Source organism: Gavia stellata, chromosome 5, assembly GCF_030936135.1.
Source record: "Gavia stellata isolate bGavSte3 chromosome 5, bGavSte3.hap2, whole genome shotgun sequence".
In the NCBI taxonomy this organism is placed as follows: domain Eukaryota; kingdom Metazoa; phylum Chordata; class Aves; order Gaviiformes; family Gaviidae; genus Gavia; species Gavia stellata.
The window spans coordinates 33,536,332-33,554,226 of record NC_082598.1 but is presented as its reverse complement, the minus strand read 5'-3'; the positions used below and the strand labels follow the sequence as shown (position 1 = coordinate 33,554,226).

Here is a 17,895-nt window from a genome sequence, read left to right as displayed (position 1 = left end):
GGAGGACGGGTGACAAGCTGCTGTCTCTGCCCTCGTCTCCCGGGGGACCTGCCCGCGCAAGCTGCCTCGCCTCCCAGCCCGGGGGCCGGCTCCGCGCAGGGTCACCTCTGCGCGACAGCCCGGGAGCGGCTCCGCTGCCGCCGGCCGCCGCCTTGCAGAGACGTTTTCACAGCGAAAGGGCGGGGAGCGACGTTCCTCCATCCCCGCCGGCTCCGGCCGGTTCCCCAGACAGCTGACAGCGCCCGGCTGGCCCCCGGCACGCCGAGCCGCCCCGCCGAGCGCGGCACGGAGCGAGGCCGCGGCGAGGCCGCCGGGCCGTTAGGCGGGAGGGGCGCGGCGCGCACACACCTACCGTCTCCTTGGCAGCGGCCGCCACGGGGATGGGGAGCAGCGCCCGGGCCCCGCCCGGCTCGGCGGCTGCCGGCTCCCGGGGGGGCTCCCGCCGCCGCTCCGACAGCCGGTACCCCACGTACCCGGCGAGAGACGCCCCCGCCGCCCAGCCCAGCTCCCGCCGCCACCGCCTCAGCCCCGCCACCCCGGCCCCGCCGCCAGCCCACAGCCGCCGCACCGGCTGCGCGCCGGGCGCGGGGCCCAAGCGGCGGCGCCACCGCAGGAGGGTGCGCAGGGCGGCCATGGCCGCCGCTCCGCCCCAGCGACAGGCGGACGGAGCCCCCGGCGGTGCCGGCAGAAGCCTCGCGAGAAGCGGGGAAGGGGAGGGGAAGCGAGAGGCCCCCTCCAGTCCCCGCCCCGCGCCACCTGCCCGGCTGCGCCGCTGCGGCCGGCCTGACCGCGGCAACGGCTCTGCAGCCTGGCCGGCCGTCCCCCTCCGCCTGCCCTCGCAGCCCACCGGCGAGGCTGGAGGCACCGGCTCCCGCCGTGGTTGCGGCAGGCGGCGCCCCCGCGGGGCGCGCCCGGCTCTCGGGACGGGCAGCAGCAGGCAGCGGGACGCTTTTTGCCTGCGGCGGGCTGCAGCCAAGTGAGTGGAGATACGCGGTGGTTCGACCGAATGCGGAGAACGGGCACGGACCTGAATCCGGGCAGTTTAAGCCAAGGTGCCTGGGAAGGGTGATGCGTGGAAACGGCCATGACTCGGGACAGAGCTCCTGCCTGGGCCTTGCTGCGGTTTGGTACGCAGGCTGTGTGCCATCTGTGCTCAGTAACGTGCTCCAGAGCCTAACCCTGTGTTTTCGTAGCCTTGCTCCCAAGGGAGTGTGTCCACACCACCCAGCAGTATGTCTTTGCAGAAACCTGGGAGCGCTAGCTTAGGGCAAGGAAGAGCTTCCAACCGTACCTGGTTTGCCTCGTAACCGTGAAGGCTGGAGGTGGCTGCAGCATCGAGATTGTTCACTGTTTTACTGCCAAGGCTTTATTAAAAGCAGCCTGTGATCCTAGTTAGCCATATTAGAATGAAGATTGCTGTGACTCTATCAGTTCTGTGAAACCTAGTCATGTCCCAGCCCATTTCCAAAGCCTTGAAAGCTCTTGTTGCATACCCGATACACGGCTGAAACTAAAAGCATGAGGATTGTTTCAGATAAACTGAAATTAAACAGCATTGCCTGTGATACTATCATTTGACATGTTAAATCTTTGACTTTAATATTTAGTGAAAGCTGACAAACAGCCTGGCGGACTATTCCATAATTTTTTGAATTGTGCTGTGAAGTGTCCATAGGTGGCACTTAGTCCCACGAGTAACAGTTTTTAGCAATGAAATGTGAAACAGGGAGCTAAACAACTTACCAACAGAGAGTAATGCTGTCCTTTACCATTCTTAGACTGATCTAGATAACATTCTTTCTGTTTGGTTGCTTACTGCATTGTTGCATTGGGACCCAATTTAAATACTTAATCCCCTAAATACTGGTAGGCTGGAAACTTTTGCCTTCCCCAGGTCCATCTGACCTCTCCCTCTAACACCTTTCTCCACACCTCAGGTTCTCAGAAAAGAGGGATTCTCCTGGCCCCTATTTCAAGCGTATTTGCTGTTCCTTTCATTTCAAAGTGACCCCAGACTACGGTATCTCCTATCCTTTTATACTCCTGTCTTATGAGGCCTTCTCATCAGGAAACCACAGACACTTACTGTGTCAGCAGCCTCTCCTCTGATAAATACGCTTGGCTGCAGGCAGCCTCCTCAGTGTAACCAAGCACTAGTTAAAGACCAGTTGTTAAAGATGAGCATATTCTTTTGTCCCTACCTGGTACTGATGGGCGATAGGCCTTGTCAGGCATTTCATGTTATGGCATTCTCCATGGTACAACCTGTGTTGCCGCCTACGTTACCTTGAAACTTCATAAACTGCACACAAACATTTCAAGTCACAGCACTCCTTATGGCATTTTTTGCAATAGCAGGTGCAGCCTCAGTCATCATCTTCTTTATATGTGTATTGGGTTTGCGTGGCAAGGTTTTGGTAGTGGGGGGGCTGCAGGGGTGGCTTCTGTGAGAAGCTGCTAGAAGCTTCCCCTGTGTCCGATAGAGCCAATGCCAGCCGGCATGGTGTATTTTAGAAAGGGGAAAAATAACTGTGCAACAGCAGCTGGAGAAGAGGGGAGTGAGAATATGTAAGAGAAACAGCTCTGCAGACACCAAGGTCAGTGAAGAAGGAGGGGGAGGAGGTTCTCCAGGCGCCGGAGCAGAGATTCCCCTGCAGCCCCTGGTGAAGGCCATGGTGAGGCAGGTTGTCCCCCTGCAGTCCATGGAGGTCCACGGTGGAGCAGATGTCCACCTGCAGCCCATGGAGGACCCCACGCTGGAGCAGGAGGATGCCCGAAGGAGGCTGTGACCCTGTGGGAAGCCCATGCTGGAGCAGGCTCCTGGCAGGACCTGTGGACCCATGGAGAGAGGAGCCCACGCTGGAGCAGGTTTGCTGGCAGGACTTGTGACCCTGTGGGGGACCCACGCTGGAGCAGTCTGTTCCTGAAGGACTGCACCCCGTGGAAATGACCCGTGCTGGAGCAGTTCGTGAAGAACTGTAGCCCATGGGAAGGACCCACGTTGGAGAAGTTTGTGGAGGAGTGTCTCCCGTGGGAGGGACCCCACACTGGAGCAGGGGAAGAGTGTGAGGAGGAAGGAGCGGCAGAAACAACGTGTGATGAACTGACCGCAACCCCCATTCCCTGTCCCCCTGTGCTGCTCAGGGGGAGGAGGTAGAGAAAACTGGGACTGAAGTTGAGCCCGGGAAGAAGGGAGGGTTGGGTGGAAGGTGTTTTTAACATTTGGTTTTATTTCTCATTACCCTACTCTGATTTGATTGGTAATAAATTAAACTAATTTCCCCAAGTCGAGTGTGTTTTGCTCATGACGGTAATGGTGAGTGATCTCCCTGTCCTTATCTCAACCCATGAACCTTTCACTGTAGTTTCTCTTCCCTGTCCAGCTGAGGAAGGGGAGTGATAGAGCGGCTTTGGTGGGCACCTGGCATCTAGCCAGGGTCAACCCACCACAATATGTTCTTCCCAAGTTTCAGCCAGTTTTACTTTTCTTTTTTTTTCCTAAATCTTTGATGGCTTTGTATATTATTATGAACAAAATTTCAGAAAATAAACTATAACTCATAGGTTTAAGACACTCTCATGCATTTTCAATTTCTAAGAAACGTGTCAGTGGTTATGATATTGTGTCAAGGGAGAACAGTGGCCGTGTTTGTCAACCGACATTCAGACAGATCATACAACTGTAAGCATGGCCAGGGTTGAATTACCTCAGAGCAATGTCTGGAAAGGCAGGTATCTGGGGAGAATGATAGAGGTACTGCATTTCTTTCAATATTTTAGAATAGTGTAAACCAATTCATCCCTCAATTCCCTTGACTTCATTATTCCTGTTAAAAACTAATATATTTTTTGTTAATTTTTTTATGTCCACTGCTTTATTTACATTATATTTGTGTTTCCCAAGTGAAAGTCGTCTCCAAATCTGAGCTACATCTCTATACTAAATGATAAAAGGCCAATATAAAGGCCAATATTTAGGTGTCAAGACAGTAATAGTTTCAGATGCTTAGTATCACTGAGACTAAAGTATTTGTCCTGCAGTTACATGACTAAGCATCTAGTCTGGAAAATTTTGTAGAATGTGGCTCTTGGATTTTTCAGTTCTTGCTGCCTCATTAGGAGACATCATTCACCAATACAATTACCTTTTTAAAATAGTCTATTTTTTGCATTTGATTGGAAAAGAAACCACTTTTGGTCAATGCAGTGTCCCAAAGTAAACCTGTTTGCTGGATGACTCATCAGTCACCTAAACTGTAGACATGAACCATGAATTATCTCCCTGTTCACATTGTTTTCCTGAAATTTGTTAGCCACGTTTTAATGACTTTTCAGTAACACCTTTAGGCTAATCTTTTTTTCACTTCAAAAAATCCAGTACACATCTGTAACTACTTACACCTGGGTATGTTAGTCAGAACTTCCCCAGTGAGGTGTTTGCTTAGGAACAAGAGCGCAATTTATTTGTGCAGCAAGAAAAAAACCCTAAACTGTCTGCACATCTTAACGTATGCAGATTCAGAAACCATGTAATTTAAATAAATCAAAGTGTTTTTTATCCAATGATCCACTTACAGAACTAATATAAAAGCTGTCAAATGAGGCATTTGAATGTTGATATATGTGGAAAAGGTCCATTCTCACTGGATGTAACTGGATGTAAATGTGTGCTCACTACCTAGCTTCTCTGTCCCATTCTGCTTATGCAGGAGTTATTCATGTGAATCCACAAAAACATAGACAATAAAATCATGAATCTTTAAAAGCAAGCCCTATGAATTTCTGTCTTCATTTAAAGAAATAAAACATAAAATGAAGGTGCAAGAAATGTAGAACTTCTTTTCCATAGAAAAATAATTTTTTCAGCATTACTTTTCCCTTGTCTAGTTTTTTTAAATAGGTAGATACGTTTATATATATATATATGTAAGTATACATGCATACATACCTGTAACTGTATCAGTTCAGAAGAAAAAGTTCTGAATGCTTTTAAAGTCTGTATGTATTACATTTAAAAGGCGTTAGATCATCAGATTATGACCTGATTTGTACATGGAGCCTTGAAAAAGATTATGTTCTTTCCTTCCTAGTAAATCGTGCACAAGAATACACCTTATTTTACTCAGACTTGCAGTGCTCTGAAAGGCACTCACTGTAACTTCTGCAAGTTCTGCTCATCTTGTTGAAAGCAGCCAACCACGTTTTCTTGTCCAAATCTAGGAAGAATCTGGAAATGGCCGTGATACACAGGTATCTCCAGGTGGATGTATTCCTTTATGTTCTACTTGGTGGTTTTTCTTCCACCCAGTGTTTACTTTGTCATGTATTCATGAACCCCCGCTTCATTCTCCTAGCCAATATTTTATTATATCATTAAAATTTTATGGCTGGCACAGCACTGTTGTAAGGGAGTTCTAAAATTAATAAAGGTGCAATAAAGTTTTACAGCTAACAACTTTTTTTTAACCAACCTGATAGATATATCGATCTATCTCTCTATATATACATGTACACATATCTATATAGACAGATATATAGATCTATCTCTCTATATATATACACATATATATATATAGACCGTCTATGAAAGATTTCAGACCATTGCTTTCTCCACTCACTTGGTAGCCACCAGGTTTTGCCTATGACAATATGCTTAGGAAATATACAGCAATTATATTGTCTACAGAAGCCCTAACTGCTTGCTATGGAGATAAAAACTCGACCACATATGTATTTGTTCAACGACACTGAAAGTGCAGTCTCTAGGAAGTATATGTAGAGTTGATTAGATTGTACTGTATACTTTAAGTTGAATTATGTACTCTTGTAAAAACACTCTTCAAAATTATTTAACTTCCCATGGTATAGACCTAGAAGGTGCAAAAAAAAATCTTTAGTGTTATCTTTTCCTGTCACATGACTAGTGCAAACACCAAAAAAAATCTTATCTTTTTGTTTCTTTTCTGCTACTTTATAAAACAGCATAACCGGTTTAGTGCCCAGACATTAAAGACTCCACTCGGAAAAGATCGATGTTATATATTCCACTCTACTTTAAATGTTTCCATTATATAACAGGAAAGATTTAGCCACAAGGGTCTTCCAGTGTGTGATGGCTGAGGACTTCTTTTTTTAAAAACCCTTCTCTACTGGGGACCATAGTGCCATCCAACCAGAAGAGCCCTCTACTATTTGTAGGACTGGAAGGGAGAGTACTGCTTGGACCTGACAACGTTATCCGTACTGGAGCATCTTTAGGCTTAGAAGAATCTATCTCCTCCATTTAGCTGTACCATCCTAGTGCATGTCCTGCAACTTAGCAGCTGTGATGAACAGTTTGATCTTGACCTGCCAGTCATGTCAATAAAAATACTTGATGCGTGTTTCAAACGTTTTAGGTATATTTGAGTAATCGGTGTACAGGCTACTTGAGAAATAGGTGCCATATAGATTATTCAACTTTGATCTATTTCTTTGATTTAGCACTGCAATTAAGTAGATTTGGTTCAAAGAGAAAGCTCATTGGTTGATGTTTTACACTGATGTGATAATGTTTACACAGATGTGCTTTGAAATCTCAATTATGGTGGATTTTTGGGTCCCACCACATGACAGGCTCCTGTTATCTGAAAGGTAAAATAATATAACAGCTATCTGTAACTGCCTTCAGAGCAGGTCCGCCTGTGCTCTCTTCTGAGGTGATTTATCTGATCATTGTATTTAGTGTTAGTTTTTTCAGTTTTAAATCCCTCCACAGTAAATCACTTGCTTTAAAGCAGCCTTTTTATAATTCAGGTGCACACAGGGGCAGTACTTAGGACTGCAATGATGAAAAGGTGTAGCATTACCTGCTTTAAAGCACCTGCCAATTAATTAGCCCTATACTCTCCATAGCAAATAAAGCTAAGCAGTCAAATCCATTTGATCTCTCAGATTTAGACTGTGACTGAAAAGACCACGGAGCAAGACGGGAGAACTAATCTTTCATGATTCTCTGCAACTTTTTTGTTTAAATGAAACCCTAAACCTCCAAGCAATTCTCTCAAACTTTTGAAAGAACTAACTATGAAAGATCTTTGCGTTTTATATCTACTACCGAGTTTTAAGATTGGCGAGGAATTGCATTGTGTATCTTGAATGCTAAGATGGGTCATGTAGTTTGAGCTGTAAAATTCATTAGGCATTAAAGAAAAAGCAGCAAAGAAGGCAAAAGTCAAGCTCTGAGTTTTAATATACCATTGTTTTACCATGGCTAATAATGAACACGTGTTCCACCAACACATTTGCATGTATGAACCATCCTATTTTTGGCATGGAAAGAATGCCTGTGCTCATCTGAACAGGACAGCAAAGTCCTAAATTGATTCAAAAGGCTGTAGAAAGACAACAGAGATTTTTCAGTAGATGATGTTATTGCTAATTTGTGGTGCTCGCAGACTTTGGTGACGGGCCCAATGCAAAACCCCAACGAAGACAGATTAGATGAGCCATCTCTCAATCTTTCTTTCTTCATCTCTGCAGGTTTTGAAAATATTTATCCCAAACCAGGGGCCTGCCCATTTTTGTTTTTAAGATGTTGTATCGATATCCAAACACTATAGATCAGTTTCATGTCATGTTAATGATAAATTAAATGTGAGGCAGAATTTGCAGAGGGGAAAACACCTCCCTGACTATGCCAATTTCTTTAGAAATTCCCCTCCTTGTAAGCTGAAGCGATAAAAGGAACGGGTAATGCATGTACATTTTATTAGCGTTTTAGAAACAGGGAGTAAAACTGTTAGATCTTTGGGTTTTTTCTTTCATGTGTGTCTGGGCAGGTCTAACCCTCAGGTAACGCCCTTTCTCCTTCTTCCCTCCTGCCTCTCCTTGCACCTGTCCACGTAATGCTCCGGCAGCTCCCGCCCGGGCCCGGGCCCGGGCCCCTCTCCCGCCGCCCGCTCCACTCCGCTCCGCTCCGCGGCTGCCCCCCCCGCCCCCGCCCCCGCCGCGCGTGTGCGCGCCCGTGGGTGACCGCCTGCGTGCGGCGGGGCGCAGGAGGCGCGCCAGGAGCTCCCTCCCCGCCGTCATCTCAGATCAGAGGACGGTGCGAGGAGAGGGGGAGCCGGTTTACAATTTCAAACGCAGCCTCCCCGTAGAGGGCTTCATTAGCATATGTCAGGGGGACCGCCGTATATATATACACACGCGGGGCGTATAAACACCACCCCGCCGTCTCGCTCACACCGGCACGGCTCAGCACAGCTCAGCACGGCTCGGCTCAGCTCAGCTCAGCTCAGCTCAGCTCAGCTCAGCTCGGCTCTGCCGGCTCCCCATGCTCGGGGCCCCGGCGCGCACCCCCACATGCCCGCCGGGAGAGGCCGGCAGCCGCTCTCCGCCGCCGCGCCCTAGCCCGCTCGCCCCGCGCCCCCATGGCTCCGCTGGCCGAGGTGGGGGGCTTCCTGGGCGGCCTGGACGGCCTGGGGCAGCCGGTGGGCGCCCACTTCTTGCTGCCGCCCGCCGGGGAGCGCCCGGCGCTGCTCGGGGACCGCCGGGCCCCGGCGGAGCGGGCGGCCCGCGGCGGCGGCGCGGCGGCGGCGGCAGCAGCGGCGGCGGCGGACCTGGCGCACTTGCAGGGCATCCTGCGGCGGCGGCAGCTGTACTGCCGCACCGGCTTCCACCTGCAGATCCTGCCCGACGGCAGCGTGCGGGGCACCCGCCAGGACCACAGCCTCTTCGGTAAGCGGCTGCCACACGGCCCCCGGCCGCGCTCTGCCCGCGGGCGCGTGCCTGTGCGTGTGCGCATCCCCACGTGCGTGCGTGTACGCGCGCGTTTGTGTGTCTGTGCGTGTGTGTACGTACGGAAGTGCACGTGTGTGTACCTGGGCGTGAGCGGTCGCACTCGTGGGAGGGAGGTGTGATGCTGGGGCAGGTGGATTAGCTATCCGTACCTGCTGCACCCTTCGGCGTTCAGCCCTGGGGGCTGCACCAGGGCAAGGTAGTGAGGGAGGGTGGCGCATGCCGTGCGAGCCAGGAGGTGATGCAGGTATGCCTTGCTCAGGCTATGCTGGATGTCTGTAAGCACATGCATATGCCTGCAGGTTTAGTGGGAAAGCTCGAAAGTCAGGCCGATTCTTTTTGTAGTCATTATTTGCATTGGAGCTTCTTGAGGCGTCGTAGAATAATTTAGATCATGGACTCGGGCATGCTGACCCTTGGGCTGCATGAGACCGCTTTGTTTTGCAGGAGAGGAAGTTGAAGCAGAGGGGCCTAAAATGCCTCTTCTCTCAAATGCTTAAAATGCTTCCCAGTCAACTTTCTCTGTCAATAAACCAAAAGGAGGTGATGACAACCCCAAAATGTAAATGTTTCCCGTGATATAAGAGTAAATCCTAAATAGTAGTTGTAGGAACTGGACATCTGAACAAACCTGCCGTTGTCAACTACATGTGAGATTTTGTGTGTATTGATTTAGCAGTCGTAAAAAAGTGATTAAAGAGTTTCCTATCACCCTCCCCATAGTCAAAACAATCTGATGGAATGGCTCTTAATTGCTTTTATAACACATGGATGTTTTCAGAAGTAAAAGAGCAGTAGTCAAACAGACAGTTCTTCTCAGAAGGAAGATTTCCTACAGCATGTAAACATGAAATAAATCTTTGCTTTAAAAGAAAAAAAAGTTAGCCCCAGATCAAACATTTACTGGGCTTTTTAGAAATGTTCTTCCTTTATTCTACCACTATTCTTGGCAGGTTTGTCTGATGTGGTTGCTTTGTGGGTTGAATCACCTGCTTATTATAGTTTTGAGAAAGGGTGGCTTTGAAAGTGATACCAGAAAGACAAAATACCTCCACCTCTTTTTATGGGACTTTGTGCTTTAGGAACTGGGAAACTAGGATGATTTACACGCAATAGCGTTGTTAATGCTTACTCTTTGTAAAGGATTTATTTTCTTTGCTGCTTTCTTTGCTATAAATAAGAAACATGCCAAAGCTCAATTAAAATTCAAAACATTTTAAATTATTGTATAGTCCAGACAGTCCATCTGTCTGAGAGTGAAGAATGGTCCTGAATGAAAAAGAGTAATCATAAATACAGCAAATAGAAAAAAAGTCATGCTCAAAATCAAATGCACAATTTAAAACCACTTACTTTAGATTCAGACTTTTTAAAATGTTTTGTGGTTTTGCTGCTGCCCAGTGAAATCTTAGGTATGATTCTAGAACATCTTCTTTTTGAGGCTTTGTTTACATTGTTAACAACTTCCAAAAAGCTAGTTCACACGTTCCCTTTCTTTTATGTTTTGTATATACTGTAATCTGTGCATATCAATTGGTTAAATATGTTGGCATACCCCTGCCAAATTGCAGGCTTCAAATAATACCTCATCTCCCAAATACATTGTATTATTAATATATATTACATTTTTGGGCAAATGTAATATAAATAATGCTATCATCCAAACATTAGCAAATAAGCAGCATATTTCATGCACATAAAAAGCCAGCACTGAAGATAGCAAGTTGTGTCAAGAGGTGTGGGCCCATATGCTAGATAAGATGTGTGGCAAATACTTATTTTTTTTTTTCCTGTGGGTAGATTCTGTTATATAAAATTCCCATCTGTACTTTGATTTCCATTCAAATGACCTACTAATGGATGTGTTTTTTTAAGATAATGTTATAGAGAAAGTAAAGTATATTTTCAAGTAATTCAAACCTATCTTCCAATGTTTGAGTAGGCAGTTTAGCAAATAGTGTATAATCATTATAGACTGCAACTGCATGGTACTGAAGGCTTTAGCCTCAGCACTGAATAAAATCCTTTCATATTCAACATTAAAAAAAAAAGTTTCTTAAATGGTGTAGGATTCTTGCTCCTAGATGAGGCTTCTCAGACTGCTTTGCTGTGAATGTTGTATACATTTCCATGCAATATTTGAAATTTCAGGATAAAAGAAGACCACATTTATTATAACATGTACATTTTCCACTTGCTTTCAACTACATTTTGGATGTTTTTATTGATTTTTGTTACAAGTTGAGTTAAAGCAATCTCTCTTTTTTTTCTTCTTTCTTTGGATATGTGTTCAGGTATCCTTGAATTCATCAGTGTGGCAGTGGGACTGGTCAGTATTAGAGGCGTGGACAGTGGCCTTTACCTTGGAATGAATGAGAAGGGAGAACTCTATGGCTCTGTAAGTACTGCTTTCATGTCAGCTCATACCGGTTGAGGTTTTAGAATCATAGAATCGTTTAAGTTGGAAAAGACCTTTAAGATCATCAAGTCCAACCGTTAACCTAACACTGCCAAGTCTGCCACTAAACCATGTCCCCAAGCACCTCATCCACATGTCTTTTAAATACCTCCAGGGATGGTGATGCAGCCATCTCCCTGGGCAGCCTGTTCCAGTGTCTGACAGCCCTTTCAATGAAGAAGTTTTTCCTAATACCCAGTCTAAACCTCTCCTGGCAGAACTTGAGGCCATTTCCTCTTGTCCTGTCACTAGTCACTTGGGAGAAGAGACCAACACCCACCTCTCTGCAACCCCCTTTCAGGTAGTTGTGGAGAGCAATAAGGTCTCCCCTCACCCTCCTCTTCTCCAGACTGAACAATGCCACCTCTCTCAACCACTCTTCATAAGGCTTGTGCTCCAGACTCCTCACCAGCTTCATCGCCCTTCTCTGGACACGCTCCAGCACCTCAATGTCCTTCTTGTAGTGAGGGGCCCAAAACTGAACACAGGATTCGAGGTGCGGCCTCACCAGCGCCGAGTACAGGGGCACGATCACCTCCCTGGTCCTGCTGGCCACACTATTTCTGATACAGGCCAGGATGCCATTGGCCTTCTTGGCCACCTGGGCACACTGCTGGCTCATCTTCAGACAGCTGTCAACCAACACCCCCAGGTCCTTTTCTGCAGGGCAGCTTTCCAGCCCCTCGTCCCCAAGCCTGTAGCATTGCATGGGGTTGTGTTACCCAAGTGCAGGACCCGGCACTTGGCCTTGTTGAACCTCATACAGTTGGCCTGGGCCCATCGATCCAGCCTGTCCAGATCCCTCTGCAGAGCCTTCCGACCCTCGAGCAGATCAACACTCCCGCCCAACTTGGTGTCGTCTGCAAACTTGCTGAGGGAGCACTCAATTGCCTCATCCAGATCGTTGATAAAGATATTAAACAAAACTGGGCCCAAAACTGAGCCCTGGGGGACTCCGCTTGTGACTGGCTGCCCACTGGATTTAACTTCATTCACCGCAACCCTTTGGGCCCGGCCATCCAGCCAGTTTTTTACCCAGCGAAGAGTGCACCCATCCAAGCCATGAGCAGTCAGTTTCTCCAGGATAATGCTGTGAGAAATGGTGTCAAAGGCTTTACTAAAGTCCAGGCAGACAACACCCACAGCCTTTCCCTCATCCACTAAGCAGGTCACCTTGTCATAGAAGGAGATCAGGTTAGTCAGGCAGGACCTGCCTTTCATAAACTCATGCTGACTGGGCCTGATCGCCTGCTTATCCCGTACATGCCACGTGATGGCACTCGACATGATCTGCTCCATAATCTTCTGCGGCCCCGAGGTTGAGCTGACAGGCCTGTAGTTCCCTGGATCCTCCTTCTGGCCCTTGTTGAAGATGGGTGTCTCATTCGCTAACCTCCAGTCCACTATACAAACCCCTCAATTAGCTAGCTGAGGTAGTATTAACTTTCAAAACACCAATGTCTTTTTGTGCTGAAATGTATAATATATTTTTGAAGTATACGGTATAGCCTTGGATATTAAATATTTTATGGTAAAAGTTTCCCTGTCCTAGATGAAGAGAACTGAAAAGAAATATGAAATTATGACAAAAATAGCTAACCAAACTAGATATTCAAACAGCATTTAAGTTGCCTGCTATCTGATTTTCTTTTTATCAATACTGCAAATGTATCATAGTGCATACTCTATCATGAAAACCATTGAATGCAACTGGAAAAAAGTTAAAAGGATAGTTATGGAACAAATAAACAACAACTAATATAGTACCCTGACTTGCTTTATATATAGCCTAATGCTCTTTACAAATCAGCAGGTGATACTTCTAGGTACCAGCTTTTAACATAAAAGCATTCTTTCAAATGCTGGGAAAAAAAGAGGATAATACCGTATGTCACAGTTAGGTACCACTTTATGTTATTTGAAAAATCTGAATGATGCAAGAGTGCTGGCAGTATCTGTAGATCCCAACTGGAATATTTGCATTTAAGAATGAAAATAAGCTTGTACTCACTACAGTTGATTTGTATCTGTTAAATAACTTTAACATATGAGGGTAAAAATAGAATCTTTGATTTTTCCAATGCTGTCAGGGTAATAGCAGTCTTAGACTCTTCTCCTTCCAAGTCTTAAAACAGCTTGAGATAAAATATTCTGTCTTTCCAGTTCCTTTGGTTGTGGTTAGTCCAGTATAAAATGTGAGAAGTGATGCACACCACAAAGAACACGTGGAAATACCTTCCTGATCTGTAACATTGCACCTGAGTCCCTCCACCAAATCTCATTTCTAAAATGGTAGATACCCTAAGACCGAACTCTGCATAATATAATTCCTGTAGGTCAGGTGAATTTTAGTGAAATCATAAATAAGTAATGCCTTCTTAAAGAGAGAGTTATCTACTTCGTGTTTAAATCCAAAATTGTGTATGTACAGGTCCAGTTTTCAAAAGAATAAAGTTGGCTTCCAAACTCAATGTCAGGTCTACATACTCTTCCTGGGTTTGACTTGTTGACAGTTAAATGAACGGTAAGGCTGCACAAAGCCTAAAACATGCTTTTTATTTTTATCGTATGTTTTTCATGTGTGTTCAGATATCTAGAGACAGCTTGACTTACTTTTCTTTGCTGTTTCTTTCTGTAGGAGAAACTAACTTCTGAATGCATCTTCAGGGAACAGTTTGAGGAAAACTGGTACAACACTTACTCGTCCAATGTGTACAAACATGGAGATTCGGGGCGGCGATACTTCGTAGCACTTAACAAAGATGGTACTCCCAGAGATGGGGCAAGGTCCAAAAGACACCAGAAATTCACACATTTCTTGCCCCGGCCCGTGGATCCTGAAAGAGTTCCAGAACTGTACAAAGATATGTTAGGATACAGCTGAGGAAGAAGGCAACTTTGGAAAAAAACCCATACTGGAGCTGTTGCCCCTGCTTCCATGGCAATACCAGCATGAGGAACCTGCAGAGGTCTAGGATCCTGGACTGGAAGAAGCTACTTTGTGATAGGCAAGCCTCTGTTTTCTAGCCTTTGGATTTAGGAGACAAAGCCTTAAAGCTGAGAGTGGACCAGCCTCCTTCAAACTTGCTGAACTGTTTGGTAGCCAGTAACCAGAGGGAAGTTGGAGTGTGACATTTTTAAAAATAACAAACTCTTGGCAATTTTGTCTGGATTACCTATGGTCCGTAAATTAGCAAAGAACTACCTACATCATGTGGATGAGACAACAACTGGAAGAAATAGAAAGAAATGGACTGTAAAATAGAATAAATGGAGAACTGTATATGAAGTTTTAGTGGCTTCACTTTAGTGATGGACCTTAGATGTTGGTGCATCATAGTCAGAGCTGGAACTTTTCTTCAGGATGGACCTATTTATACATCTCCAGATAGCATATATTTATTTTATATATTTATTTATTAAAGAGTTTATTTTTTACTGGGATATGAAGAGAATACAAGCCCTTAACCCCAATGAGAAATCATTTACAGTGCCAATATTTACTTTGAGTAGTGTTGCGATACAGAAATTACATTACATTGCAATGCATCCAAAACATGAACATTCATATTTCATTGTTTATCAGTTACAGATAAGGTTATATTTTATGCACATATCATTGCCTTGTGACTATCCTTATTTTGGAAAGAATGTTTAAATTTTTTTTTTTACCTATGAGAGTGCCTTACAGATCTGTATTGAATTCAAATGCACATTTAAAGAGGGAATTAAAAATTATTTCACTTTATTTGGTTTACTGTCATTTTTAAATTGAGAGTCTCTTAGTACACTATGTGTAACATTTCAAACCTGCAACAATTGTGAAGAGTGTATTGCAGTTACCTTGAAAGAAAAAGTAGTATTAGCTCTTGAAATCTTGATTCAAATCACAACATTCTTGATTTATTTATTTTTTTTTCCAAATGGTTCCTACTAGCTTTACTAACACACAAATAACTATTCTCTATAGTACTTAAAATTTTTGTGTAGGATTCTCATCACTATATGAGATATTTTAATTGTATTCCCTATCAATATGTTTAAGGGGAAACAGTATCAGAGTAAGAAGTTTCTGATATCGATGAATGAAAAGCTTCTGGGAGTGAAGGTTCTTTCTCCACTGAGTACAGAGGAGCCTAAGGAGACTACTTTCTACCTTAATTCCTCCTTTAGGGAATAATCTCAGCATAAGCTTTTGTGTGAAGCCTGTCAGGACAAAGATAAGCTATGTCTCTATGCTAGTTACAGCCATACAACAGGTAGATAGCACTAATTTGCTTTACACTAATTTAATTCAGGACTGTCAGTTATGAAGCACAAACTCATCTGCGAGTTGACTAATGGGGAAGTCTCTGCTCTCTGTAAGAATACCAAGGGTTAATGACAGACCCTGTATGATTTAGACGTAAACTTGCTGAAGCTTGCTGTCAGATGATTGCCACCTCCACGGGAAAAGTCAGTCCAGGAAAAGGAGTACAGGAAAGGCACTCCAGGAGAGGACAGCAATATGTATGTTTCAGGTGCCAACACTCCCAGTGGGCTCCAGCTCAAAATAACTCACTGGAGTTCAGTTTTGTGGAAGCATATATGGTTGAAGTACTGCATGTGCATCATTTATATCAAATCAAGGTATTAATGAAAAGCATTTTCTGGTATATAACACACTTGCTAGAGCCATCACTGTACCAGAACTTCTTCCAATCTATAATGAGAACTGGATGAGCATAGGTTATTGATGGACTGTGGACAAAATCATTTTACTTTCTACCTAATAGAAATTGAATGCAGATACACAAAAAAGTGTTTTCAGCACTTTGTGGCTAGCAATATGTAACTTACTAAGGTTAAAGGCTTCATTAAAATTTTCTGAAAAACAGGCAGTGGAAGATCTACAGTGCACTGAATATACAGTTTAGTAAAATAATGTTGTAATGCACTTCAACTTACCATAAAATAATGATTTTATGGGTGACACTGAGTCCCATTAGTAATAGATCAATAACTGAGGACAAAAGTATATGCATTAAATAGAGAATGTTTTCCTCTGCATGTGCAAAAGTAATTTATTCCATATAAGTTGTGTAAAATACCAATGGCTGCTGCTTAGGACATAATTCCCATGCATTTCTGGCAAACGTGCAGTTTTTAAATCATACCGATAAAAGAGTTATCTCTGTTTGGATTAGCAGTTTACTGTTAATTGAACTACCTCAAAAGTACTTTGAAGATGGCAAGGCCTGTAATCATCCTTGTTGTTATTATTGTGCGTCTTTTTTTCACAGATATGATACAGTGCAGAACAGTAACTGAGGATAGCTTTAAGTGGTGAATAATCAGCTGAAACTTCTGGATCCAAACACCTAGCCAACATATGGATGAAGACGAGTGATAGATGTTTGTCATTTTCTTGCCCCATTCCCATTTTAGATGTATGCCAATAATCCTTGAACAAAATGTGATGGAGCAGGTACGGTGGTGGTGAATGACTGTACAAAACCTTCAGAGCATTGAAAAGCTGTCACAGCCTCCTTTTTTAGTTCTAGTATATCGCCATTGAAGAAAGATGCTGTGTTTTCCCATTTCAGGTTGCTTGCAGCGTTTATTTGCTCTCTGTTACATTCTGTCCATCATGATCTTCAGATGCAGTTAATGTTTTTCTAGTTTGAAAATGGCAGATGCAAAAGCAACACCTCAAAATAGCTATTTTCATATGTCATTAGACTAATAGCTTTAGTTGCCAGCGGTTGGGTTTTTTGTGTGGTTTTCACTCCCACTTCAGAAAGCCCAACTGGATAGAGAGGGAGAGGTTGGTTCTGTTTAACCAGTAGAATTAATGAACTAGTTTACCACTCATTACAATTGGCATAACCCTATCAATCTGAAAGCTGTGGGCTGCTCTAATATCATGAAGAGGGTAATCTGAAGGAGGTGACATTGTTCAAGGTTCAGAGGAAATCGCTGAAGGCAGAGAGAATGTCACAGCTTGAAATAAATCCCTGCATGATTGACTGCCCTATTTCTGCCTTTCCTTTTTTCCAGGGAAGGAGAACCATTCAAGGTAGTTATGCAGTTTGTATAGCAGGTGCAGCTCCACTTTCTGCTTCCCACTGATTCGCCTAGTAGCTGCAAAACTTGGCTGTTTGATCTCAGAGCTGGCTGGAATTTGAGTCCTCCATGCCAGTTCTGTATTTCTTAAAGTATTTTGTTTTCTGCTGCTCTCTTTTCCAAGTTGTGTCAGAAATAATATACTGGCCATACAGGAGATTCTCTGAAATCCAGGAGTAATCTTGACTTCTGAGCATATTTGAAGTGAAATTGTTACTTTCAGTAATCTTTGTGCTCTTGGTCAGAATGCAGAAGGTAGAATTTTTAACAGCATTCTGTGGAAGTCTTGCAGCTGGAATAGTTACAGGATATAGGAGAACCAAAGTGCCTCTGGAAATGGGTATTTTTTATTAGATGAGCTGATACAATCAGAAAAAGTGGACAGCTAGTTTAAAAGGCACACAGTCCTTTCATTGGTGTGAACCATTTGTTTGCATGGAGCAGCGTGGTCCCATCCGTATCTTCTTGTTTTCTGTCATAAGCTTGTTGATGTTATCTTTCATGCTCAGGTGTGACAGCCAGCTTCACTGATTCTATCTGAAAGTTCAAATCAC

General features: G+C 44.5%; 2 protein-coding genes across 2 annotated transcripts in view; one reads left to right on the top strand and one right to left on the bottom strand.

The window, feature by feature from the left end:
* Window positions 1-392, bottom strand: part of MICU3 (mitochondrial calcium uptake family member 3) — a 59,181-nt gene extending 58,789 nt beyond the window's left edge. Inside the window, exon 1 of the mRNA XM_059817439.1 lies at window positions 353-392. The gene's annotated coding sequence lies outside the window, so the exon portion shown is untranslated. The remainder of the gene's footprint in view (window positions 1-352) is intronic.
* A 240-nt stretch (window positions 393-632) lies between these two features.
* Window positions 633-14,120, top strand: FGF20 (fibroblast growth factor 20). The gene is given in 5 exon segments (XM_059817933.1): window positions 633-976; window positions 8,128-8,196; window positions 8,198-8,718; window positions 11,073-11,176; window positions 13,875-14,120. Coding segments are annotated over 5 exon segments (1,284 nt in total).
* The last annotated feature ends 3,775 nt before the right edge of the window (window positions 14,121-17,895 follow it).